Source organism: Tympanuchus pallidicinctus, unplaced genomic scaffold (genome assembly GCF_026119805.1).
Source record: "Tympanuchus pallidicinctus isolate F22 unplaced genomic scaffold, pur_lepc_1.0 scaffold21, whole genome shotgun sequence".
NCBI lineage: Eukaryota > Metazoa > Chordata > Aves > Galliformes > Phasianidae > Tympanuchus > Tympanuchus pallidicinctus.
Genome location: NW_026294733.1, coordinates 8867517 through 8894567, shown reverse-complemented (window position 1 = coordinate 8894567; position 27051 = coordinate 8867517). Strand labels below are relative to the sequence as shown.

The window sequence follows — 27051 nt, the reverse complement described above, 5'->3', positions numbered from 1 at the left end:
AAAGGTAGAAGAGGAAGACAACAAACTTTTTTTTTTTTCATTTTTTGGATTTGTTACTTCTTGTTTATTTTTATATTATGATGCATTTTGCTCTGCAATTAACTGTGCTGCTTTTATTAGCCATGTTGACCCTGCCATCATTATGAGATCAGGATATAGCCTTTATACAGCAGGCACTTTTCAGCTGAGACTCCTTGGTACTGATTTCTCTGATGTTCTTAACCCCGTGTAGGTACTCAAAGTGAATAATGTGGGTTTGCATCTCACAGAGGACAGCCCAAAGCAAATTCCTGACTGAAAGGGAGATCTTTTCATCTTTGATCTTTGTAGCCCTCTACAGCTCTACCTGCTCTCTAATGTCGGATGTAAGCTTATATTCTCCACTTTGAGGATGCATCACAACTTCCTCCTGCTTATCTCTTATCATTCAGTAACAGAAGGCCTGTGTCCACTCTGGATCACATGGGATTAATTTTAAGAGATTTTAAAATGTATTACCTTAAAAATGAGGTAAAGTTATGTTAGGTCCTTTACTGTCAAATATAATTGAAGCCCCTTTGAAATGCTCAGCTTTATTTTTTATGTGTAAAAGCTGTTAACTCATTAATATTTGAAATTTAGCCACTAAAAAATCACCATTTTCTTAACCATAAACTTAGCAGTATGAATTAACTTTCTGTAAGATATCAACAACAAAATATTTGTTGATTTAGCATTCCAAATTATTTGATATTGTTTTGGTCTGTGTTCAGCTTCCTGCTTGTGCACAAGTATCACCAATCTCTTAAAAAGTATGGCTTATTACGAGTTTAAAAAATGGACATGCATATTTACCAGCATGCATTTACAGATTTGTGTGTTTAACATTGTTGCACTTTGCCAAGGTGTCTGAATGTTGGTGATCTTTCTTCCGGTTGGAACAGGAGGAAAATAAGTTTTAAACTCTATTAAAACTAAGGATGGTAGAAGACTTTGCACCTAAACAGTCCCATAAGCTTCTAACTGAATCTTTCTTACGCATGTTTTTCATTTCTACTGTTGCATCTGCACTTTTATTCTTGTTACCAGCCATAGAAACGACATGTTATAGTTCCCTAGGGATTGCTGTTGCAGAATTTCCAGCACTAAGAGAAGGAAGAATTGCTGAAAGCCATATATATATAATCCCATTCTCTGGAGATTTCCAGTGTGTTTTTTCAGAGCTGATGTTTCCATGTGCAGGAGAATATAAGCAATGTTGAAAGTTACCCAGCTCTTGATTTAAGTACTTAAAATCTTCATAATCCCTGAGAATCCCTCATGCTGTTGTGTAACGTTGCACCCATAGCATGTGCATGTGTACCAATACAGGGTGAATGCTACATTAGGGAAAAATGTGAGCATGGAAAGTATTAATTTTGTAATCCAGTTCTCTCTTAATACACTGTATTTTGCCCTTCCAGAGCCAGCAGATATCAGTGTTGCGTCCAAGTGTAACCCCTGCCTCTCCAATCCATGTAAGAACAACGGGACATGCAGCAACGATCCAGTGGAGTTCTATCAGTGCACCTGCCCTTTTGGCTTCAAGGTATGACTACAAGTGAACTACATGAAAAGCAATAAAGTATTCTTCATCCCTTCTGCTTTCTAATTGTTGTACCATGAGAAGTCAATTGTACAGACAACTTAGTTCGACGGATGCCTTATTCAAACAGATTGTGTGTGACCTTTCAACTGTTCTCCAGATTTTTATCCTGTGTAACGGGAAAGGCATTTCTTTCTCCTTGTGCTATGACTGTACAGATGTACCATGGCCAACATGCTCTAGCTGACCTTACTTTGAGCATGACTACATGATCTCCAGGGGTTCCTTCCAACCTTGGGCATTCTCTGGTTCTGTGATGTAGACATCCATATGAAATGGCCAGTTGATTTTATCTTCCTTTTCTTTATTTGTGAACACCAAGATAGCTGTTTCATAGGCTGCCATGCTAAAGGGAATGCAGTTCAGATAAGAATCGAGGACAGTTTCATCCACAATAACAGGGTGGGCTACTTGCTAGCTTGCATCCATCTCACACAGACTGATTAGCAGTAAAGTGGTAATTGATCAGAGATGTTGCTACAAGCTCAACTGTCTCTGACTTCTGAGTACTGTGTGTAGAGTGATCTGAAAATGTAGAATTCTGTAGGTGGAATTCTGTAGACGTACTGTTGTGAGTGTGCAGTGTCTGTTTCTAGATAACAGATACGAAAATTGGAAAACTACATCATTGAGTAATGCCATTCCTTCAGTAGTGATACATAAATCCCTTTGTTAACACTGCACCATGAGAGCTTAAGGCTACCAAAAATTTTTTTCAGAATTGATTACTCTGGAAACCTAGCTCTATAGTAAGAAGCTGAGGGATTAAATGTAAGTAATAAACAAGGCATATGATTGTTCACAGGCTCTAGATGGGATGTTATGGGCAGAGAAGTAGTTGCATCTTGTAAACTGTGATTTTATGTACCTTATTGGATATTTCTTACAGAGTCTTGGTTAGTTAAAGCAGATGTTCATAAAACAGAGTAATGAGAACTATAGAAAAGAAAGGTCATAACCAGACATATATAAGGAAAGCAGGGACAGATACCTTGGCGGACATTCCAAGTAGGATTTGGGAATTAGTTGGAGCTGATGATATCACCATCTCCCTTCTGTATCTACTCAGGGTACATTGCTGATCATAGACTCATTGTGGTGAATCCCTGAAACACTGGATGAGAGAAGATGTAAAGCTCATTGCTTTTTCATTCTAATGCCCCCATGTCTAGTACTCAAGAAAATACAAATTCCCTTAAAATGAAAAATCCATTGATAATTTCCTCTCCTTAAAAATCCTTCTACCTATTGGCATGTCAACCTGAAGTTTCTCCAGGACATTAAAAGACCACATTGTCAAACATTCATTTATCTAAAACTATCTAGTCAGTAACAATTGATTTGTCTTTATGATGGGGAAGCTGTGTCTGTTTAATCTCCGGAGGTTAACAGATTAATGGTCATTCTGATCTGGTGTTTAACATGCACTAGGTTAAATTCTTCATATGCGGCTAAGCGACTCCTAGGATAACTTCAAAAGTAAGTTTTCTAAGCTATCAGGAAAATACATAAATCTTTGTTTATCTCTTACTCTGTAATGCACACATGCTGGAAGAGATGCTAGGGTTATTCAGAGTAGAATTGTGTTGGTTAGGAGAATATCTTTCCTTTGCCCTTATTTTATCTGTTTTATGTATTCTTGTATTAGCAAATCCACTAGTATACATGCGTTTGTATTAATAGAAGACATGTTTATAAAGGAAGGATTTATTGGCAAAGAATAATCAAGAATAATCTTCCAGTTTTATTAGTAGTAATTTTCTAATGTACATTAGACCTCAGTACATCATTTTACTTAGAAAGGTTTTGATAAACTCTTGAACTCGGTTTAAACATCTCATAGGGCATCCAACTTTTCTCCTCTCTCATGCACTTTCTTAGGTGACGTGCAGTGTGTGAATGCAAAACCCAAAACCACTTGTGTGTTTGTAAGCACCAGGTTATCATCCAAGCATGGCATGGAGCAAACAGACCCAGGCATGGCACTTAGCATAGAGTTTAAAAATAGAGACTGGATAACAGCATGGGGAGAATCAGGGGAAATTTAATAAGCAGAAATGAACTCTTTGTCTTTACCACAGGTTTTTGAGTAAAAATGAAATCTGACAGGTCCAAATGCAAACCATATGAAAGGAGCACTCTATCTACCACGCAGTTCTCCACCAGAGATTCATGCTAATTCAATAACAATACCTTGCTTCCTTCTCACCAGCCAGCAGCAAACAACTCTCTCCATCTGGAAGCCATTTCCCAAACCTTGATAAATTGCCCTAAATCTGCCCTCTCAGCATTTGTTTTTCCTTGTTTGATGTAGACTTTTAAAAAATCCTGTGCGGAGGAGTTTATATCAATAATGTGAAAAACCCACCTTTTTTTTTCTTTTTTCCAAATGTAAACTCATTCAAATAAGATAAAGGCTTTAAATGTTCTCTGGGAAGGGATAGATAGCTACAGACTGTTCTCTGGGGTTCCTATCCTCATACAAGCCTTCAGAAAAAAAACAGTTGGCCAGCTAGCAGTAAGCAGCTCGAGCAATCAGATACCAAACGAGTGCTTGATGGGGTCAGGAACTTCAGCCATTTACTGGGATAGCAAATTGGACAGTGCAGTTTTTTTTTACTATTACACCGAAGATGGTCTGATCTCTTACTTTTCATGAGCACAAAAATGTTTTTCCTACTGAATGCATACTTTATGGGGCTTGTAGCACTGTTTAATGCTGCCTGTGATAGGTGTGAGTCAAAGGGAGGTAACTGATGAGGAGCTGAGAGTCCAGTGGCCAGGTGGTTCCATCTGATGAGGACAGAAGGAAATGTCTGCTTTCTTAGAAATGGTGCTGGCTATAGATAAGCCATGGTTGAACAGTGTTTTTGCAGTTCTCCTTTCGGGACAGAGCCCCACAGCTAGTAGGAGAGTGCCAGATAAGGTGAGTGTGGGCTATGCCACCTGGAGCCCCGGGGTGCTCTGGCAGGAAACATCTGTTTGTGTTACCAAACCTGTGTTTTCAGATTAAACGCAGGTGTAGGTGTAATTATCCAGTGTTGTGTTGTTTGTTTTTTTTTTTCTCTCCATAGCATTCTTTGAATGATTATTTAAATAATGTGTGTGGTTTAGATTGTGTAGTATGATTACAAGTGGAGAAGTGAAGCTTGCTTTTGCTTTGAATTCTGCTGGCCATCTGCACCATGAGTGTATGTGTGCAGCTGGTGAATAGATAGCAGCACTGTGCTAATTCATTATCCTACAGCATGTAGTTTTTCTGTAACTTCACTGATATTGTCAAGTATATGCATGTCAGAATTCAACGGAGTAATCAAACCTGCAATCAATAAGCCACTGAGAAAGGATTTACTTGAATAGCTATAGTAAAACCTAAGGTGAGCAAAACAAATGTAGTGCTTTGCCACTGTACTCAGGAAATACTCTTTGGGTTTGTTGTTTTGTTGTTTTTGTGTTTTTTTTTAACTATTATTTTGGTGGAGAGGCTGGTTTTTATGTTTTTCACACTTATTTTCTTAAAACGTTGGTAACAACAAATGAAGGAAAGATGTTTCCATTCTTCAAGATAGAATTATTAGAAGAAATGGGGAATGAGAGTTAAAAATACATCTGTGTTTTATCTGAAATGAAAAAACTTTGTCAACGTGGAACATGCCATGAATTGCCTACCCAGGCATTGCCACAGCCTCTTTGGTTACTCAGATAAATGGGAGCCTGAGCTGCTGGGATGCAGAGATTTTTGTCATCTCTGGGTTCTGGTATTGCTGACAGCTGTCTGAAATGGAAAGTGAGGAGACGTAAAATCAGTATTTCACATGGTCCACACTTTGGGCAACAGATGCTGGTGTGTCTGTGGTAGAGCTGATGTAAATTTCACCCAGCTCTCTTCCTTGGTGAGTTCAGCCAGTGTCCTGGCTTCTCAAGCAGCACTGCAGTATCCTGAGGGTTCAACCAATTTCTCCAGTCATCCAGAGTGACAGATACAATTGGAAAAATTCTGGGTAAAGCTCTTGGGCTTTGGAGAGACAATATGCTTTGCAGCCAGACTCTTGTGGTGGGAGGCATTACAGCGAAGCCAGAATGATAGTGAGGAAGCTGGCTCCAAACTTCTGCTAGGAATTTGGCTCTTCTTCCCTCCAACCCTCCGCGCCAAGATTTTGTCCCTGAAAACAGGGTTAGAAATTGAGAATCTCAGAGCAGAAGAGTGTCTGTAGGATATGTGAGATTTGTGTCTGTCACATGTTGTACGCAGATAAGACTGAGGTGCCAGCAGACAGATGTAGCCAGGCAGAAGCTCTGACTGCTCAGCACAGGGCTGATAGGTAGATAACATCATTGCAGACCTCTCATATTATTAGCATGGGCTCAGTGCTGCTCTGGCCGTGTCATTCTCTCTTGAGGGTGCACATGTCCTGCATTTGCTTGGAGCGTGGGCAAGCAAAGTTTGCTGTACTTGTTCTTCACCCTGTTGACGTTATGTGAATAACCTCTTGGAGACCAAGGATAATGATTGTTTTAGTAATAACATAGAATGGGTTTTAAAATGTAGATATCATATTTTATTTCATGTCCGGCTGTTCTGGGAAGCTCTTACACCACAAGGCTGAGGCAGTGCAAGTTTTTTCCAGCGGGCCAGTTTCTCAGTAATGCTGATTTGGTTGGGGTTCTATGAAACTAACTGAGTGGAGGGTTTGGCTACTGATGCATGCCAGCTGTGTGAGAGTCCATGTCAGCCCTTGTTTGTTAGGCTAACACTGCTTGGAAATGTATCTTCTTGCTTTTGTTTCTTTGGAGCTATTGTCATATAACTCCCCATATACATCATTCAGTGCACAGATTAAAAACCACGAGTTGCAATTGCATATGAAAGGAAAATTGGAAGGAACTCATAAACCAGCCTGCCCTCATCCATGTGGGATGGGAGAGCAAACATCTTTGCCTTCACGTATTGCTCAGTCCTGGCTTTCTTATTTCCCAATGTCAGGGCTGGGAGGACAGACGTAGGAATGTAAGCTCAGTGCCAAGTTTTCATATGAAGAAATCAACATGGCACAATACTGTTTTTGTGAGCTGATTCTGCGTTGAACTCTCATTGTGATAATTTCACCAGGAGCGTGTGTTTGTGTGATCTGAGGTATTCTGCTTTTTATTTGTTTGTTCAAACCATATTTAAAATACTTCCTAACGAATGTTGAAGAAGCATTTTTCAGTCTTAGTAAAATAATGCAGGAAGCCCTTGGGGATGTGAGGCAATGGGTGGCCATGTAAAATGAGTAGACCTGTGTTTATGTATGAATTTTCAGGGCAAGGACCAGTGTCAGCAGTGGGTGGCTGTAATCTCATCTAATGCTCCCTGGGGGTATGGGGGGAAAAACAGCAGAAATAGCAGTATTTTCCTGTGTGCTTCCTCCTTAAAACTTGCTGTGCATCAGACTTGTGTTTCTTTCTGTTTGCCCTTGCTATTTTAGTAGGTTTAAAGAGAATGGAGATATGCAGATATGCATCCAGAAGAGCATAAAAATGAAAGGCTTAAGGAGGGATTACTGCCTGGCTGAAGGCGGCGAGGCATGCTTACACCCACCGCAAACCCCGTAAAAAATGTAATAATGCATTCTGGCATGCCCTAATGAGGGCTCTTAATAATAAAGCCAACTCTAAAGAAGTATTTCCATTTGTGTTAGGGCAGCAAGAAAGCAGATGTTGAGCAGCTTCAGGCATTTCCTTTGCTTATTCAGGAGAAGGAGCTAAGCAGTGAAGTTAAGCTGAATTGTAAGCCATACCCACCAGTGGGCATCATCATTTTCATTCCCTTGGCAGTGAGGACTATTCCTCCCACTTTGTTTTTACTATTGCTTTTTTGATGTAGTACAAAATATCATGAGAGACCAAGCTTTCAGTTAATCTTTTCCCAGGGTACAGAACTTTTTATTGGCTTTTAGGCTAGATTTTAGGCTCTTCTTATGTTTGCCTGGTCCTGTTACACTAAATAACAGTTTTTCCTCTCCTGTGGCTTGCCTGTCATTCAGGTGATTACTGGTTCCTATAACTTTGCTTAATCAAGGTCTCTTGAACCAGCTCTTGATCTTCAGCATCCCACAATTTTTCCACGTAATTGAATCAGTTGAAGTAGTTGGTCACAGCTGAAAATCCTTACTGTTGGATTTCCCTGTGATTGTCTGCCACCTGTCATCCTTTAGGCTTTCTTGAGGTTGGCCATAGTAAGGATGAGCCCTTTGGGTTTCTTTTGTTTCCAGAGAACATGAACAGAGGTTGCCCTGCCAGACTGCTTGCCCTTTGGGAATGATGGGATTGGTGGAATTCCTGTAAGCAGGCAAAGATGAAAAGAAAACTTTCTTTATAATGTAAGAGTAAACTCTTTCTTGTTAATTGAAATGATATAAATACCAGACTAGCTAGAGAATGATTTCTGTGTAGGGGTAAGTGTGCTGCTGCTGCTAAAGTCAGCACAGAACTGTGTGCTCTCGGTTCCTTCCAGCCAGTGCAGGGCAGCAATTATCCCTGCAGCCTGGGAGTTCCTTCCCTGCGCTTCTGAAAGCCTTTGGGGTATGTGCTAGACGTGATACTCTCATTTCCATGGTGGGTGTGTTTGATTTCTTTAGTTATCTGAAAAAAAATTGTTTGCATATTTGTTTGCGTTAGAAAACATTTTCTTCTCTCTGTTAGCATTAGTTCAGTCCATTGTCATAATTTGATTTATGGTTTGGTTTATTCCAGACAGGGTTGCTGGTACTTGTGGATGGGCATTCCTTGTAGGGGAAGCCTTACACAGATTTCACAAGCAAAACAGATTACAGAAATAAAAGGTCTCATACTGAAATACCACTACAGAATTGTCCCACGCCAAAATGCTGCATCCTGAAAAGACAGCAGAAATCTTTGCTGGTGGTTTCACTATGTGACTGTGGCTCTTCAATTATCTTTCTTTATTTCAGAAATTTACTGAGTGGTTTGGGGAGGTATTTTAATCACATGGGCCCTTCCTCAATGTAGGTTTCCTTGAGTTTCTGCATGTGATGTGCTCCTCATCTCTCAGACACGTTCTGTATTCAGTTTCTTAGAAGTTAAGCACAGGTCCGTTGCCTTGAGTAACAAGTTTAAAATACAATTACTGCATTTTCTTTAGTTCCCTATTTCTTATTAATATGGACTGTGTTTTCTATACAAATGCTTGGTTTTTATAGCTCTATATCCAGTGTTCATGTTCACTGGCTTTTGATAGCCTGAGAAGAAGGATTTTATTGTCACTGCAAAGTGTTGTAAAATAAATTGGCCTTTTGGTTTTCTAAGGGTACTGAAAACATTGTTCTCTTTCATGCGTGTGCACAGATTTTCAGTGTTGATCATTCTCTTCTTCATGTTCACACAGTGATCTGCATCAGACAGAGCTGATCTATCAACCTTGGAAGCTCTGGAGCACCTGCTCCATCCAGTTTTATACCTCTGGACTAAGTTCAGATATGTGCTATGTGAATCAGCTCTGTGATAGATTGATGACACATCTTTTGTCATTGATTGAAAACCCAAAAGACCATTGAAACCCAAATGTCAACGTTAGGAGAGATTTAGAAGGACAATCAGAATTTACATCAAAATTTGCAAAGTAAACCTCAGATGTCCACTGAGAATGAGCATTTGTAATTTTCAGAGGAGAGCCAGAGCTTTTAAAAAATAATATGATGAATCCTTGCACTTTGACTTTGACAGACATACTCTCAATTACTAGCTACTGAGGTAATGGGAAGTGTATTATATTCTGGAGGATCATAAATCTTACTGATTTAAATAAAATGAGGCTTAAGAGAGCAGAGTTCGCCTAATTTGCTATAAATTGACAATTGTGATTTATTAACAAGGACAAGGAAGTCACTAAGAAGTGCTGTTGCCATGCCCAATTGTTTAATCAGGTGCCAGATGAAGCTAGACTGGCAAAGATGATAACTATACAGTGCTGAGGATGATGGAATATAAGTAACCATTATCTGTATATTTACTTCAGATATTAATGCTGGGAAAGTTTTCAGAGGCAGTTAAATCAGCCAAATGGTGGGGGATGCAGCAACAAAAGTAATATCAGTATCTCTTTTATTATCTAACTTCAGTATAATGTAGCAAATGCTGTTTTTCACAATGCTTGCAGACAGTGTTTGGATTTGTCATGTTTCTGTGTCAATGTGTAGGATTAGCTGTACAGAAACAGTAATGAATTTAGGAAAAAAATAATTGTGTAAATAAATTCAAATTCATTTTAATTTTTTTTTTCACGATCAGAAATGTATTAATTTTTCAAGTTAAATTGATTGACTTGGAAACAGCAAATGCAAGAAGGGGCATTTTTATTACCCTATTGTGACAGAAGAATACAGAGAAATAGTAAATTCATAACCACTGTGAGTATGCTAAGCTAGAGGCATCTGCGGGGTGGATGTCTGTAGCAAGGTCTGCATTCAGAAAGGAGAGTCGTAACCTCTCTGCAAACAACAGATGATCAAAATCTTTCTACTTCCACCTGGCAATCTAAGAGCAGTCTGATCCAAAATTACTGTGATATTACCCGTGTTTTGCCAAATAATTTGTATATGTGCCTAAGCAGATGGACCTAACATACACCCTGCCAGCTCTTGTAGCTGCTTGACCTTGCCAATGAGCGTCATCTGCATCTTTTCCAGATTGAGGCTTAGCCATTACATTCTCAGCCAGGGAGAGCACAAATAAGGAAACAGTACCACCTGGATCAGTTGAAGAACTTCACACTACTGTATGCAGATTATCACCGTGTAATGTCTACGTATATCTTTATTTTAGTGAAATCAATTAGGAATCAGATCCAAATGGTTTCATTGCTAAAATGGCAATAGTGTGAATCCCAGTGCTGAGTCCTTCCTAAAATACAGTTAAAGATGCCACTAGATAAAGACTGTAGCATAAGTTTGTACCTTATTATATAGCTGAATGCCATAACTTCAAGAGAGCCTTTTATTTCAATTCTCACTTTCTTAAGCATGAAAGAAGCAAAATTCAAGTCAAAAAGCTATTCTAGATTTTAAACTGAATTTTTTTGGTGTCTGTGTCTCCTACTGTTTCTGAGTGTTCTCCCCTCTCTCCTCTAATTGCGTTTCACCTCGTTCTTTTATACAAAGCACCAGGAATCAAGCCTTGCTTACATACCACACTTAGCCCCTCGTTCTGCTATTAGACCTGTGTAGGTCTGGATGTCTGAACAAGTCCCACTGACCTATGCAGATGTCATTTCAATACTCAAACGGTCAATGTAAGTAATTAAAGTTTAAACTTCAAACTTTTCAGGCTCTGTTAAAGCAGAACGAAGCCATGTATGTGGCTATGTGTCCATTCTTTTTCACAATATTCACAATATTAAGAGGTTAACATTTTAAAGCGAGGAGATTCTTCAAGTTTAAATAGCGTTTCTGAATGCACACTCATAGAAGATGCTGTACATCTCAGTTTATCTTCTGTGAATTTTCCTTTTAAGCCCCTCATGAGGCACATTTATGTTATCTTTTCCCTTCAGTTAATGAGTACTTGTTAGCTTTTGTCCAGGACACCAATTGGACACGTGTATTAATGTTTGCATGACAGAGTTGGGTAGGAATGTAAGGGATTAGGTTTGGCATACAGTATCTTTGTAGCTGGTCATTTTTTATTATTTCTTTCCCTAAAACTTTTAGCCGTACCTTGAGCATGGTACTTCAGTTGTTTGTGAAAATGTCCTGCTGCTTCGTTTGGAGTCTCTATTAGCTATTTGGTCTTAGTCTAGCACTAAGTCTAAGTCTAAACACGTGAATGCTGCCATCCGCTCTCTGCTTATACCATCTAAATAACACTCTACACTGTTAACAACTTAAATGAATTCCAGTATTTTTTCTTCTACAGTTCTTTTTCCAGCATGCTTTAAAACATCGAAACCATTGAACAAGGCTGTCATTACCTGCAAAGAAGTGTCCCTATTCTCAGATGGCAGCAGCCAGGTAGCCTTGTGTCCACTTGTGGGTGTCTCCTTCCTGGACTGCATCATGTTTGTAGTGCAGCCAGCAGCAAGAGCCTTCAGTTCCAGGGAGCTTCTGCCCCACGCCTGTGGCACGCTGTGCTGCTGCCTCTGCTCTGTGCTGGCTGCTGTTAGAAGGGGTGAAGGATCACTCTGGAGTGGGCAGAGCTCAGGTCTGAATGAAGATTTCAGCCTGCACAGAGCTGTCAGCCGTGAAAATTAATTTTAAAGAAGTCATTGCACCTGACTGAAATGGTATCAAGGTGCTTTTTGGTCATGTTCTCCTTTGTTCTTTCTGCTGAGGTCCCAATTAGCTTTTGCTGCTACTTCTTGGGTGTTTTGCTGATCGTGATGTAACATTTTCCAGTACTGGGTACTTGTAAAGGTCAGAATTTGGCACAGCAGCAGCGAGCAACAGCTTGTACAGACACTGGTGCCCGGTATGGCTAATTGCTGCTGAGTATGAAAGAGCTGACACTTTTCAAGCATGGTGGATAGTCTGTGCTCATTCACTGAAAATGCAGAGTTGGAGAAGCTCAGCTACAGCCTGAACCAGCTGAGGTACTTTAGAATTTAGAAGTCAGCTGGAATTGGAACATCTGTGTCTCTGTTCAGTGGCAGAAATCTTGTGTTTCACCACGCAATGCTTTCCTTTTTTATGAAAAGTGAAAGGAATTCTATTAAGTGTTTTGGATCTGATGCTTTCCTATCAGATTAGATAAAAATTTATCACAGCTTAAGAAGCTAATTTCTAGAGAGAAATAAAATACTGCACCCAGAGGGACCTTCATCCTCTTGCTGTGGATTGCTGAGGCAGTCATGTTTTCTTTCCTGTCCTTGAAGCACAGGCTGTGCCTATACTTCTGGTTCAGGCTTTATTAAGAGGCTCTTCAGCCTTGAAGCAAACATACAATATTCTCATTTGTAAGAACACTTCTTTCTAGGGAATGTATTTCAAAGTGTTTTTTCCACTGCAGAAATAAATTAATGTAAGTGATGTTTGACAGTGATTCCACTTTTCCAGGAAGAATGGCCTTTGTGTAAGTTGAGACTAGGGAACTGCATTGTTCCTTTGAAAGATGTTTCTAAAATATCTTTGGGCTCTCATGAGTAGTGACAGTCTCATGCAGAAACAGAATGGCCTTGCTGTGCTATAGATTTATTAGTACCAATTTTTTCTGCAGATTCTCTGCCTTTGGAATCTTTTGGTTATCATAATCTCCAGTGTTAGAGAAATTGCAGTTGTTTTGTGGGCTCTCAAAGTGCTACTGATAAAATCAACTGAGGGAAGAAGATCCTCAGTGAAGGATTAGGTGGCATTTGCTCATTTATTAGCGTGAGTAAACTGACTCAGAGACTCTTAATTTTCCGAAAGCCAGCTAGCAAGTTAGTGTTGTAATTAAGTCTGATTCAGCAACACATTCTGTTTGGTTTCTGTGATGCTTGAGGCCAATAATTCAGCCAAGTTCAACAAAGAAATGAGAGCCTAGTCCAAGTCATCACAAATTTCACGTGTCAGTGAGAGACTGAAAATGTCTTGCTCTCATTTTAACATTATTACATTTGTACCAGAATATTCAAGATAATCTGAAAAACTACCACAGAAATGATGGGAACTGTTTTATACAGTGTTCAACTGCGTTATTAACCTTCAGAAAAAAATGAATGCTGTGATTTCTGCTTTACTTCTTGCTTCGTTTATCTGCAAAGGATTTAATATCTTAATGGTGGAGAGCTCATATGGAACAGAAGTGGCTGATGTTAATGAAGTATCGTAAACTGATCCGTTCTTCAGGGATGCAATCTGACAAACACAAAAGGTTGCATCTTCCAGCTCTGTGAGGATGGCTCAGTGAAGTTAGCACACACAGATGGACGGACACAGGCGCTGGTGCAGCGGGGCGGCAGCAGATCAGGGCTAATGCTGCGTGGCTCATGGCTGCCAAGTGCTGTGGGCCGGATGGTGCCAAAATAAAACCTGCGTGAGCTTCCCTTGACGCTTCCCAAATCTTCCCTGAGACATTGGGGGGCTCGGGATTTCAAATGGAGAAGCACAGGCTGCTTGGCAAATGCAGTCCAAATGAAGCAGAACCTTCCTCTGCAAGGTCTTTGCCTGCAGCCTGCATGGCTGCAGTTGGGGAATGAACTTGCAGTGAGGCGGGGGATTAGCCAGGTACTTCTGTTGTTGTTCGGAAGTGTTTCTCTTCTGATTTAACCAGGCAAAAGGATGTCCCTGTTTCTTTGTATTTACACAAATTTTAAAATGCAAAGCTTATCTCTCTGGGGAGTGCTGGGAGGAAGTGGTGGTTGACACAGAAAATACAGTTTCTTCTACCATTTCTGTAACAAAGCCCCTCTGTGCAGTTGGATAAAGGTATAATTACTGTGTATTGCATTTTTTCTCACAGTGAGTGGCAGTATGAACACTGGCCCAACAGAATACTAAAGATTTCAGTAGTATCTGGGGAGCTGAACTGCATGCGACATGGGGAGCCTGGCACTGTATGTGGACAGACCTGAGCAAATGAACTCTATAGAGTAGTTCACGGTTCACGCTTAGTGGCTGTTGTGGTTTTGTTGTTTTTATGGGGCTTAATGAGGCTGTACCAATTTCAAAATGAGCGCTCCAGAGACAAGATGGCTGCCATGATAATACTGAACAGAAAGCATGCACGGAAAATGAGCTGTCACAGAACCAGCACAGTCCCTGTCCCAGCAGTTTGTCACCCCCAGACTGGACACGTCATTGGAAACAGGGGCACCTATCAAGAGCTGAGCAAGAATTCCATCTGGTCACTGCGTAGTGTAAGAGAGAAGTGGCCAGTTATGACCTGTTAGTATGATTTGACCAGCCTACTTGGTCTTGGCTCAAAGGGATGAGCAAGAATTCCCAAACTGATGCTCAGCCATAGACAAACTGATCAAATTTATCCTACTGTGGTTTTCATGGGAGAGCTATTCCCTTAAAATACAGTAAGTCAAGCAGTCTTCACTCTGGGGGTTTTGAAACAAAGTTAGGGAACCTTTTCTTATTCAGAATGGAATAAGCCTTTCAAGTAGCTTTGTCATAACATGAGAAATGCCAGTCTGGTCTGTGGTGTGCTTACTATAGCTCGCTCTCTGCCTGTAGTGCAGGCAGCAGCGTGTTTTGATTTCTATGGAAAGGACACAAGCTTGGTCAGCACTTCTTTCCAATTACCCCACTACTCACCATCGTCCAACTGGGGATGCCGATGTCCGCTGACTGCCTTCCATATCTATTTTGGATCTGTTGTCTATGGATTTGTCTAATGGCTTTCATACTATCTCACTTTACAGTCTTGTGTTTACAAAATTCCCAGAAGCTCATAGTCTGGCAAACTTCTTTTTTTTTTTTAATCTGTAGTAAGCTTATCTTTTAATATCAGTCATTGTTCCTCTTCTGCTGTGGAGCGTACTGAGAGAGTAACAAATTCTGCATTTACCAGTTCTGTTATTCTGTAAACCTCAGTCATAGCATTCTCGTCAGCTTTTTTTCTCCAGACTAAGTCCTGTTCTTTGTTGTATATTCTCCTATATATCCACCTTTTTAAACATTTTTATACTCCTTTTCTGTGCCTTTTCTAACCCCACTGTATCCATCCTGAGGCAAGCTAATCACTGTTAGATATCTGTCAAGTACAGCTTTAGGCTTGTCTATTTGTCTATTTGTAATATGGATATATAGCAAGTGAGAGCAGTGAAGCCTCAAAGATGAAAACTGTACTCACAGTTGATGGTCTCAGGTGCAGGTATATGGCTGAAGCATTGACACGTTCCATTTCCACAACACAGCAATCTTACAAAAATTGAGACTACAGAAATAATTATTTTAGTGCTCCCTCCTGCTGTACATCATACCAGATATTCAAAGTCAGGGAACTGTTGGAAGCTGTTGCAAAGGCAGTGGAGAAAGGAGTGGCTTTTGATTAGTGTTGTGAGCAAGGATGATGGGCAATGGTAGTGTGGTGTTTGGTACTGATAAGTGAAGGCTACAGCTGTTATGAATTGGTGTCCTGGGCTGACATCTGCCCTCTGTGTGGATTTCCAGATAGATATACCATTGTTATTCTTCTGAAGTACAGTATATATAGTGGTTCCTAAATCAAAGCCAAAAACCCCAGCAAAACTGACTGAATGAGTGTGTCTCCTTTGATATTTTTCTCATTTTGATTGCAATCATTTATCAGCTTTCCAGTAGATGAGCTGGCAGAGGGCTACTGCTAATGGGATCTTCGATAGAAAAAGCAGAGATCTCTTGAACTTCTTGTGATTGCACAGATCCCTTGAGTGCTGTCAGACTTTCAGGTGTCTCTATTCTACCCTACTGTGACAGTAAATGAAAGGAAAGAACAACCTCTTTGATGTACTTGGCAATTTTACAAATAGCTTTTTCTAATCAGTAGAATATAATGATCGGATAAATATGTCTAGGCTTTGAAAAGCCAAATAAAAAGTCAGTTGGCAGCAGTGGATATTGTCCAAGCTGGTGAAGTTCAGTTGGAAATAATGTATGTTATAGGGCGAGTTTTAAGAAGAGACTGATTCAATGCTAATATCTCAAACAGGATTCAGTGTGTTCTGTAGATAAACTCAGCTCTCAGAATAAAAATGGATCTCCCTCTTTTAGTTTTGACAATGTGTAGTAATGAGTATGGTGTACGGTTACAGTTTTTAACTGAGCACTTGGTAAATGAGGGTTGATTACGTGGTCCTGTGCTGACTGTGTGTGGCCTTCTGCTTACCTTTGGCCATGATTCAGTCCTTTCAGTGTAACTAATGTTGGGGATTAAAATGGGCTAGAGTAATGACAAAACCAGCTGTTTCCTTAAAATAATAAAATGAAAGAGTTAACCAGTATCTTGAAACTTAAATGACACCAAGATACCCGCTAGTCCCATTGGTTGGAAGAAATGCCTGCCCAGATCCTCATTTTAGTGATACATGTATCTGCCCATCAGTAAAGAACATATCTGAAGTTCTCCTTTAAGTGCTGTCACACGTAGAGTAAGGGAGCAAAAGGTTGTGATTCAGATGACATGCATTTTACTAACCTTTTTTTCTTTTAAATTTTCTCAAATAGGGTCGGGACTGCAGTGTGCCCATTAATTCTTGCATTCAAAATCCATGTCAGAATGGAGGGACCTGCCACCTCACCGAGGCAAATAAAGATGGATTCAGGTAGTAACAAAGTTCATTTAAAGCAAGATGATAAAATAGTGTGTTTCTACACTACATTAATGAAGTATAATGAGTACTTTGTAAAAGCTGCTGCATGTGACAGTTCTATCTGCCAGACCAAAAATTTAATCTGGTTTCATTGGTGACATACTGTTTCCTCTGAAACAGATCTCCTTATTGTCTCATAATGGGTTATACTCTAAGAGCTATTTTGAGCAGTCTGCCTGATCTGTATTGTGTTATCTGTATGCTAATTTTCCTCAGGGCATATCAAACTCATGCATACCCCTTTTTCTATTCGTAAAATAAGCATCTGTTGCTTGACAACCAGATGCAAAATGTTTTCATACTGCATCTTGTAGACAAACAGGCTTTAAAGAAACAATTAAAAAACATTAAGAGATTGCTACATCTTGTTGGGCATAATGCCTGCAAGACAGTAGCCTTTATAGCTGGACATCATGGGTTTCAGTTTTCCCCTGTAAGAAAAATGTAGCTTAGATTGGGAGACTCCAAGAGAAACCAGACATTTTTCACGCAGTTAATGGGAGATTTGTGCACCCTGAAGTCCTGTTTTACCACTATGAAATTACAGATTTCAGGTTTTGGCCACTAGTTGTCATTGAAGTTGCTAGAAACTGTCTTGCAAAAAGCCGTTTTTCAAATCTTCATTGATTTCCTCCTCAATATTTGTACTATTTCTTGCTCAAAATATGTGCAAAATTACACCATGATGTTTCAACAGAATATATGAAAGTCTCATCTCTAAATGCATATATTCATTACTCGTGCTGCTGCTGTGTCTTCTCCTGTGCACTGCTTCCTCTTCATGACAGCTGGAGTGAGACACAGTAATACAAGGTTTATAAATGGGGTAAGCAGGAGTCACACCAGTGGTTTTTTATTTATTTATTTATTTTTAGTTCCAGTTTGCTTTCAGCTGTAATTATGGCTGTTCCAGATGAGGTTAACCAAGTTTGGTAACCAAGTCAGCAAACCCATATCCTCTTATCTCAGAAAATAGACAGAACCAGGTGTAAGACTGAGTGACTGAAAGGGCATAGGGGGATCTGGAAATGCGCCATCCAGCCCCCATCTAAAGGCTCAACAAATTTTATGTTTCCAGCAAAGCACTGTGGCTTCTTTTTGATTTCCTAAATCCCTTGGATGGGAACGAGGCACAGAAGAGCTCCCGTCTTGCCCTGTAGGTGGGATCAAGGCAACCCTCTTTGAGCAGCTATGTCAAAACTGTGAGCAGAGCAGCACATCCCCTGGATACAGATGCATGCATAGAGTTGTGTTGGTGCATGGTGGTGAGAAAAGGAGATTCTGCAGTCCATAGCACAGAAATGGTCACCTCTAGTTTTGGGAAAACCGGTATCCTGCTCTGGTAATCTAATATCCTTCTTTTTGATTAAGATGCTAGCAGCCCCAGCAGGATTTGGAGTACAGATTCAGTTTCTGTTCAGAGGAATAATGGTCTGTTGGTCTTCAGTTCAGGTTCCCTTTGGGTCACCCTCCTGTAATAGCGGTTAGACAATTTTCAGCAGATGGTGCTATTGCAAAGTTGCATCATATTATGTCACTCAGTACTCATTTTGCAAAATTATATCTGATAGTAAAAATGTGCCAGTAAAGCATTTGATAGTATCTGTAACACTGGAGCAAAAAACTTCAGTTTGTATTTTGGTTCAGATTTTTGTCTAGCTTTGTTTCGTGCTATGGTAGAAAGTAAAAAGAATGCTTTGATTGACCCAAAATGAAAGCTGCTTCTGATTTTTTTCTCATTAAGTTTCCATTTTCAGGGTCTTTGCTTCTGTTCCAGAAAAAGACGTAGGTTTCAAGGTCCTTGGGAAACAGCAGGAGTGGTTGTGCTGCTTGACATTTGGGGCTTTGTAGGGAAGATTTCTGCTTTTACAGTTATTTATATAGTTTCAGTTGGTCTAATAAAAGACCTATAAAACCGTATCTTGTCAAAATCTTGCTTCATAAAATTGAATATTCAGCTTATGCACTGCTGTAGTTCCTCACCGTGTTTGTAATGCAGTCAACCCACTAAAGCATCCTTGGCCTCGTGCTGCTCTGAAGAGCAGAGTGTGGGGCTTGGGCATGTCTTAGAGAAGGTGTGAAGTGGGGATGAAACAGTGAAGGGGGAAAAAAAAAGAAGCATTTTGAGATATATATTTCTTTTCTTTTTTTGTTGGGAAATCTCTTCTCCAGCGGATGGCAGCAGCTGGAGTTACACACATATAAATTGTGTTCATCAAGATGGGAAAATGTTGCCTTAGATTATAGGCTGTGAGGAAGTGGATGTCAAAAACATTTTCATGAGAGGCCTTCTTGGATTTTTCTGTTGTGTGGCCTGTAAAAGAAATTATATATTCTGTATATTCTCTTCCCTAGGGAAATACATTCATACACAAGCTCTGCTGCCAAACTTGTCAAATCTTTACTCTTTTAAAAAGGACACTTAAGCCAAAACTCCCTGCCTATGAAATGCCAAGCAGTTTAACTCTCAAGTTTCTGTAGTTTTAGACAAGAAAATTACCTTTTAAGTAGTGCAGAGGTGGTGATGTTCACCAGGCAAAGACAGGAAATTCGTCGTTACGACTGAGATTCCAGCCCGACTCGCCCGCTGTGTCCAGGACCTGCCAGGGTTCCAGCAGCCGGGCACTGGGTCACTGCGACTGCTGCAGGAGTGGGTCCTGCTGGGGCAACCAAAGAGCACAGGTTCAACTGCAGTTCTTCAGTCTTTCTTGGCACTTTGTATTCTTGCACTTTTTAAAATCTGCAATATTTTCTTTCTAATATTTTTCTTTTAAGATAGGGTCTTTTTTCTGCATTAAAGATTAATTAAGAGGCACTGTGTGACTCAGGGGATTAGAAACATGAAGTTCTTCCTCTCTTTACATTGCTCATTCTAATCTAATCTATGTCTGCTGTGACAAAAGGTTGCCAAAAAAAGGTGCTTATTTGAGACCGATAAAACAAGATGGTCAATCAGACATGTCACGCTCATTTAGCATGCCTAAAACTGGGACTTTGATGTAGGAGGCAGAGCTGTCAGCTCTGCCTTGGAGTTAGCTGCAGGCAGCCAGCTTATCTTTGCTTGCCTACGGTGTTGGGAAACAGCCTCTGCAGTATATTTTAACTTTTCTCCACGTATAAAGATCTCCATTGTACAGAGCATTTTCTTTAGTGCTTTCCCAGACTTTAAGTTCCTTCATAAATGTAAAACCCTGGAACAGATTAACTGCCCAGTGGTAATTCTACCTAGTTCAAGAACTGTTGTGCTTCCTGGCTACTCTGTTGGCATGCAGATGTAGATAGCTTCTTTAGTAAGAAGCTATAATATTCTTGAAAGAATTTACCATTGGTATTTAAAAGTTTTTTTGTTTTTTTGTGTGTGTGTTTTTAAGCATGATACACTGTGTGTATGCCTCTTTTAATAAACAGATTCATGACAGTTTGGAAAAAAAATTGAATAGAATGAAATTGTCAGTGTACTGCAGCTCCAAAAGTTTAGTCCCCAAAGAGTTGTCATTAATTGATGTGTTGTATTTCACCTTCAAGAGAATAATTATGATGTGAGATTTTATTTATTTTTTTTGTTTTTAGGGGAGCACAACACTAAAACAGAATCCCTAAACTGGAAGGGAATTGGATCTTTATGAGGTTAGATCACAGCGTCTTAGGAAATGGTTCTTTCTTCCATAGCTCCATTGTTTCCAGGGTCCAAATGAAAAGCTGTCTCACAGTGCCTCACTATTTAGTCAGCACACAGTTTTCATCATTGTCTCTGGAATTAATTTTCTCTCTCGGTCAGCTGGAACTTGAGTTTGATGACCTCCCAGTCACTCTGCAAGCTTCATTTTTCTTCTAAGCTTTTTCTGGGAAAATACATACAAACAGTCCCAAACTGCAACTCTTTCAACATATGGTTCAATCCAGGTCCCAAACTGTGTGTTTTATCATTTAATTTCAGTCCTCATATTTGGCACATCTGAATGCAAATCAAAATAAAGAATCATACGTAAGCAATAATGTAAGGACTCTCTATAATACATCGGGACCAGTAGCCAAATGTCATCAATTATGCTGACATCTCCTTCAGTATGGAATGTGTCCTAATACTAAGCAATTGTATGTTAACAGCTCCATATGCATTATTACTAATGGTAACTATTGAGTTGAATCATTCCTGTGATAGTATTTAATAATGTCATTTTTAATTGCATACATGCAAGCTATCCCAGTCCTTTTGTGGAAAGAAAATGGTGTTATATTCACATAAAAATAACCAGCACAAAACCACTCTTGTTGCTTTCCTTTAAATGGAGAGAAAAATTTGTGCTCCCAAACCAAGACCTTGGATGCCAAGTTGCAGCCTGGAGCATATTTTTATGGGTGAGTTACAGGCCCCTGAAAAGGGGGTGTTGTAATCAAAAAGCGTGACATGATGAATGTGCCACTGTAATTAATTAGATGTCTTCACCCCTTCCCCTACACTCTGGCTGCCACAAAAGATGGTGTGCCAGCTGTTTGTTCTTATCTGCCTCCTGTAGTCCTCAGCATCATTGTGGGGTCAGCAAGGAGATATTTTATTAGCAATAGTGAGATAGAGATTAGAAAAGAAAATATTTCTTTGCTTCTTGCGTCCTGAATTGGATTGATGTGAGCATTCTGGGTTTAGTTATTCATGGTGAGGAGTTTCTAACTCTCATGACCTGTGAGTGGTCACCACAGTACCAAAGGAGGATGACTGTTGGCATGTGACCTATGTGCTTGTCCTCTTCCCCTCTAAGAGGTCTTACTGTTGTGGTTGCTCAAGGCATGTTCCCTACCCTTTTTACTTCCTCTTTGTTATTCCCCATGTTTCTGAGGTTGCCCAGAATCTAGCCTCATCCTCAGGGTCCAGCCTGCCATCTGCCAAATGAGAAGTGCAGCACTTTGTATCATATCTACGCAGGAGTCTGTGCACTCTTCTGGGTGTGTGGCACACATGAGGAAGAGAAGCAGATGTAATACTGAGAACAACCAGCTCAACAGTGGTGCAGGTTCCCTTCACAGATTCTGAAGGCCTCCTATTTGTCCTGGGCATTCCCCAGCCCAACTCTGTGCAGCTCACACAGGATAACTGCCCCATGTCCTCTTATCCATCCGAGCTGAAAAAGTACCCTGCAGTTGTCTCTGCGCTGGAAACTCTCCTGGTTTCAGGAAGCAGTGGCTGGCAATTAGTGTGACTGCTCTGGTGTTTTCTGTTTTTCATCCTCCTCAATCAGCAGTGTTTAACATCTGTTCAATGCCTTTTCTGCCACCAGAACTTGCATGTGAGAGGAAATGAACATCTGAGTGCGTAGTTTGGATTAGGACTTGAAGCAACCCTTCCATTCTGCATACATGCTTTCTGTGACTAGTGAACAGCAATACTGACATTTCAAATATCACTGCTGTCTTCCTAGAAGCTGCTGAAATGGTTGCAACACGTGCTTTTAGACCCTCTTTTAGGAAACTGTGACCATTATCTCTTCATCGCTTACAGTTTAAAATACAAAGGTTCTCTTAGCAACCATAACTTTTAGATGTGGGGAGGAAACTGAGACTGAAAAAAAAATTCTTCAAGCACTTAGTTTCTTACACTCACTCTAGGGACCATACAACACGGTTTTGTGAGATAAAACATTTAATGCAATTATTCCTCAGTAGTGTCCACATCCTCACAGAAGCATTACTAGCTCTGCCATTGTTTGTCTGTGTTTAACTTTAGTTAAATCATCTAGGCATCAGCAGTTCTTCTGCAAATAGATGTTGGAGGAGCTTTGGAAGTACTGAAACCTTATTGCACTCATAAAAGCAGCCATTCCCAAACATTTCTTTTTTGGATAAATGACAAAGTGGTAATGAGAAGAAAATGTTCATGTCTGTAAATTCAGTTCAAGATGTTCTCCTTTAAAGAAGGAAAACCATCTTAAAGCTGACAAGTTGCCCTATGATCATATGGTCCTCAATAAGCAAATATCCACATACTCACAAAGCCATTAGCAGGGAAGCCAAGGAGCTGAATACTGTGAAGAGTGTTCACTCTCCTGCCTTGGAGCCGCTTCCTTCAGTTCTACAGTTATCAACAAAGAAAGCAATGGGAAACACAACAAAGGCCATATACTGCTGATGCTTTTATGTCTCATGTAAATAATTATATGACCCCATGAACCATGAGATTTCATCCTTCACCAAACGCATAGGGTTAAAATGTTATGTGCTTCACAGAAGTGAGTTTGGCTTTAGTAACTCTCTTGTATGTATTTTAATTTCATTTTCTTTCCCACAGCCTCCTGCCCCTTCAAATCCATGCTAACTTTTATTAATTTTTGTCTTTCTCCCAAGCTGTTCTTGCGTCCTTGGCTATGAGGGGGAGAGGTGTGAAATAAACCCAGATGACTGCGAAGATAATGACTGTGAGAATAACTCTACATGTGTGGATGGGATCAACAACTATGTCTGTCTCTGTCCTCCTAATTACACAGGTAAGAAAGGTCCACAATTAAAGAACAAGAATACATGAAGAGTCTCTGCAGTGCTGAAGGGGAAGGGTCTAATTGCGTGTTTACTTCGTCATAAATGCATAATTAACAAAAAAAATTAGTCCCATTTCTAAGCTCCCTGTATGTCTTACTGATGAATGACTGGAAAGGTATCAGTTCTACCAATATTCAATACAAACACAAACACTCTTCGGAGTCAAATTGCTGATTCTTCATTGTAAAATACACTCAAAAACGCTGAAATTTTAAGTGTCCATGAAATGTTTATTTCTTCACATGCATTCACTACATTTCAAAAATATTCCCAGTACTGAACTGAATCTGATACACATCTGATATAAATCTTGAAAAACTAAAATGGCTCCAGTTTAAATTATGTTGGTTTTGGGGCATAGCTTTCACTGGAGATCTCGAAGGCGTATATTAAATAAGTTAAGCCTGATAATTTGCTGTTTAATTTCATTATCTCCATTTCACAAGCAAAGAAGCAAAGACTAAGAAATTGCAGGTTCAGTTGTGTTTTTAAGAGTGCATCTATGGCAGTTAGCCCAGCACAGCAGATGTGCAGTCACTTGCTAAGCCCACAGTGACAGAAGTTGGTAACTGAGTTAGAAATGGAATTACTATTTCCAGTGCCCATGTTGTATTTCAGAGAAGTTCCTTCCTAAAACTTCTGCAAGGCCAGAAACCTTCCTAACTGCAATCTAAAAATGTTTTTTCTCAAATCGTTACTGGAGTATACTACTGACTCATTCAGACTGTTAGCACAACCTCCACAGCATGGAGCAGTGAGGAAACACCTGCAATGGTTCCTACTTCCATCCTTTGAAATGGGTTTATTACCTTCTAAGCATGGAGAAGTAATGAAGAGCTTCTTGTACACAGGAATATATTACATGTCAAGGGATTTAATGAGGATCAAGCTTGAGTGTCTGGGTGAGGTGGAGTAGGGGAAAGCTTCTAGAATTTCAAACTTAAAATACTTTTGTGGCTGATACAAAGGAGGCCCATGTAAATCTTTAGCTGAGAAAAGCCTTATGACTTGAATGTACATTTATTGGAGTTCTGAAATGATTTTTCTGCCAAAAACTGGAAAGCTTCAACTTAGCAGAGTAAAGAGTTTTGCCTGTAAGCATATTGAGCCAATTGTGCTTGCTTGTGCACTATTTATGTGAGCTATTCTTGGGTGGTTTCAAACAAAATTCTATACAGGGCGGCAGAGCCTTTATGTTTACAAGAGGAAATACATTTGCCAAGCCAAGAAAAGATATATCTAGTAAGGAACTAAATCCACTATATATGCAAATGCTATTTCCTTTTCACAGGCTTATTGCAGATTATTTTGGTTATTGAAGAGAAGAAAAGCAGGAAAGAACTAGATTGGGATTTCTTCTTAAATAGCAATCTGGCTACAGGCCAGAGAATTCACATGATACTTAAGTATCAGTTTTTGAAATGTTTTGAATCAACTTCTATCTTATTTTTTTACCTGCATACTGTCTGTGCTTGTTTGGGGGAGTTTGTCAAATACTTGTGTGTTATAACACTGCATGCTAGATCCCAGCCTTGCATGTAGTATGTGCACGATTGTATGTACCCACAGTAATGACTTGCTGTTAGAGTACAGGCAGTAGCTTTGGCTGCAGTTGAAACAGACGTAGTGAAGAAGAGCAGGAAATATTTCTGGAAAAATATGATATAGCTGGTGAAGTGAAGAAAGGCTACAAAAATGGGAGGGTAGCTTAAGTTTGAAATGTGATGAGTTTACATGTTTCTTTTAAAAAGGGAGAGTGTAGTGAACTGTGAATTGCCAATTAAGAATTGCCTTAGCCTGCTTTACCTCCTTTTTGGAGATGGATGTTCCATCCAGCCTGACCAGTCACCTGGAAGGACTCACTGCAGTGCAGCTGGCTGGGCTGAAATATCTTCTGAGATAAGCCTGGCCCCGTCTGAGCAGAAAGGCATAAAGTAGCTGCAAGAACTCAAACCGTCAGCCAAACAAATGTTACACACATGCCAAGTGAATTTGAGCCATGATTTTGAGGGTTCCTGTTAGAGTTGAATCCAAACACAAGAAACTGAACATCATTTGAAGTTGCTTGATTGAATGAACAGCAGCTAAGGAAACTTCATGGAAGTAAACAGGCAAGTCATGAAGAAGCACTTTAAAAAGGAGGGTGTGCATGACCTGTAAAGAGAAGGATCCATAAGCATAGAGTTTGGCTGGAGTCTCCTATGAGATCCAGGGCATCTCCGTGAATATTCTCCTCAAATAAACCATTGTGTAGTGATACAAGACCTGAAGATAGTAAGGTAGTACCTTTAAAATGAAAATAATCATAATAAATAAATAGGTGCTGACAACTTTAATATTGTGTTTGAATACACTGAGAATGGTGAATGCTAACATTTCAAGGTCGAGTGTGGTTTCACTGAGGGGTCAGGAACTTATTGCTGCTCTCATAACTGCATTCAGCTCTCTGCGTCCCTCTCGGGTGCTGACTCTGCTAATCATTCAGTTAGCAAACTGTATGTGCTTCAGAGCTGCCAAGTGTATGGATTCTATATGTATATATGTGAACAAAGAAAGATGGGAGATACTTTCAAAGGCCAAAGTAGCTTTTGTGCGAAGTAGTTTGGGGTATAATGGACTCACAGTGCCATGCTTTGCCAACAGGGGCAGCGATACCCATAGGTAGGGTGAAACCAGTAGGACAGAAAAATACAGGCAAGTATCTCTTTTTGTTGGGACCAACTATTCAATAGGGACAAGCTGAGAGATGAGAAGGAGGATTAGAAATGATGCTTAAGAACCATTGGGAGGTTAAGAATAGGTCTTCAAGTTCTCAAGAAAAGTCATATTTGTCTTAAGAGAGTAGGCAGAGCAAGATTTTTCATACTTTACTAATGCCTATGTTGAAAACAGAAATTTCTGTTAAAAGGTTGAATGGCTGGATTTGGTAGCTGAACAAATCCAGACCATATGGTTTTATCCAAGAAATGTTGATTCTAGGTACAACATGGATTTCTCACCAGATTAGTTTAATACAAATTAAGTTAAGAATAATCTAAATTATACTGGAGTTCAGACAAGGTGTTTCTGTTGTGATAATCTGTGATGTTTTCAGTAGCCTTCAGGCTGGTTGCTGTAGATGCTCAGCATCTATTTCAGATTCAGTTTCTTTTTTTCAGATTCTTCTTTCAGATTCTTCTTTTCTTGACTGTACAGAGAGGCAACATCTTAATCCCTCATCACTCTTTCGTCTTGGGTGCTATAATACTTCTAAGACTGAATCATACTACAGTAAATATTGGAGAATAAATGTATTTTGTAACGTAAAGAAGTTCCTCCAGAGTACGTGGAGGAAGAAGATCCAAGAGCACGTGTGTTGTTCTCTAAGAACTATTTTGCGATCTCCCCTGATTTCTTTGATTAATGTGTAAATCTTAATAGTAAATCTTATGTTCCTATGTGAAAAAGAAATTAAAAATGCATGTGTTGGAGATGTTGGCTATTGACAGGTAGACAATATCCATGATTTGGTTTTTTCCATACCTCAGTATTTTTGTGCTTTATCTTCTGTCTTTCAAGTTTGACTTGTTGTAGCCTTTTTAGGAAAAAATATCCCAAATACTGGTGCATACATTTTTATTTCGTTGGT

General features: G+C 39.7%; 1 protein-coding gene across 3 annotated transcripts in view; it reads left to right on the top strand.

Annotated features, from left to right (window-relative positions):
* Nucleotides 1-27051, top strand: part of SLIT3 (slit guidance ligand 3) — a 474748-nt gene that overhangs the window by 405625 nt on the left and 42072 nt on the right. For all 3 annotated transcript variants that reach the window (XM_052684870.1, XM_052684871.1, XM_052684872.1), the window contains 3 exons: nt 1443-1567; nt 16750-16847; nt 23232-23371. In XM_052684870.1, coding sequence (XP_052540830.1) covers nt 1443-1567; nt 16750-16847; nt 23232-23371 — 363 coding nt within the window. The remainder of the gene's footprint in view (nt 1-1442; nt 1568-16749; nt 16848-23231; nt 23372-27051) is intronic.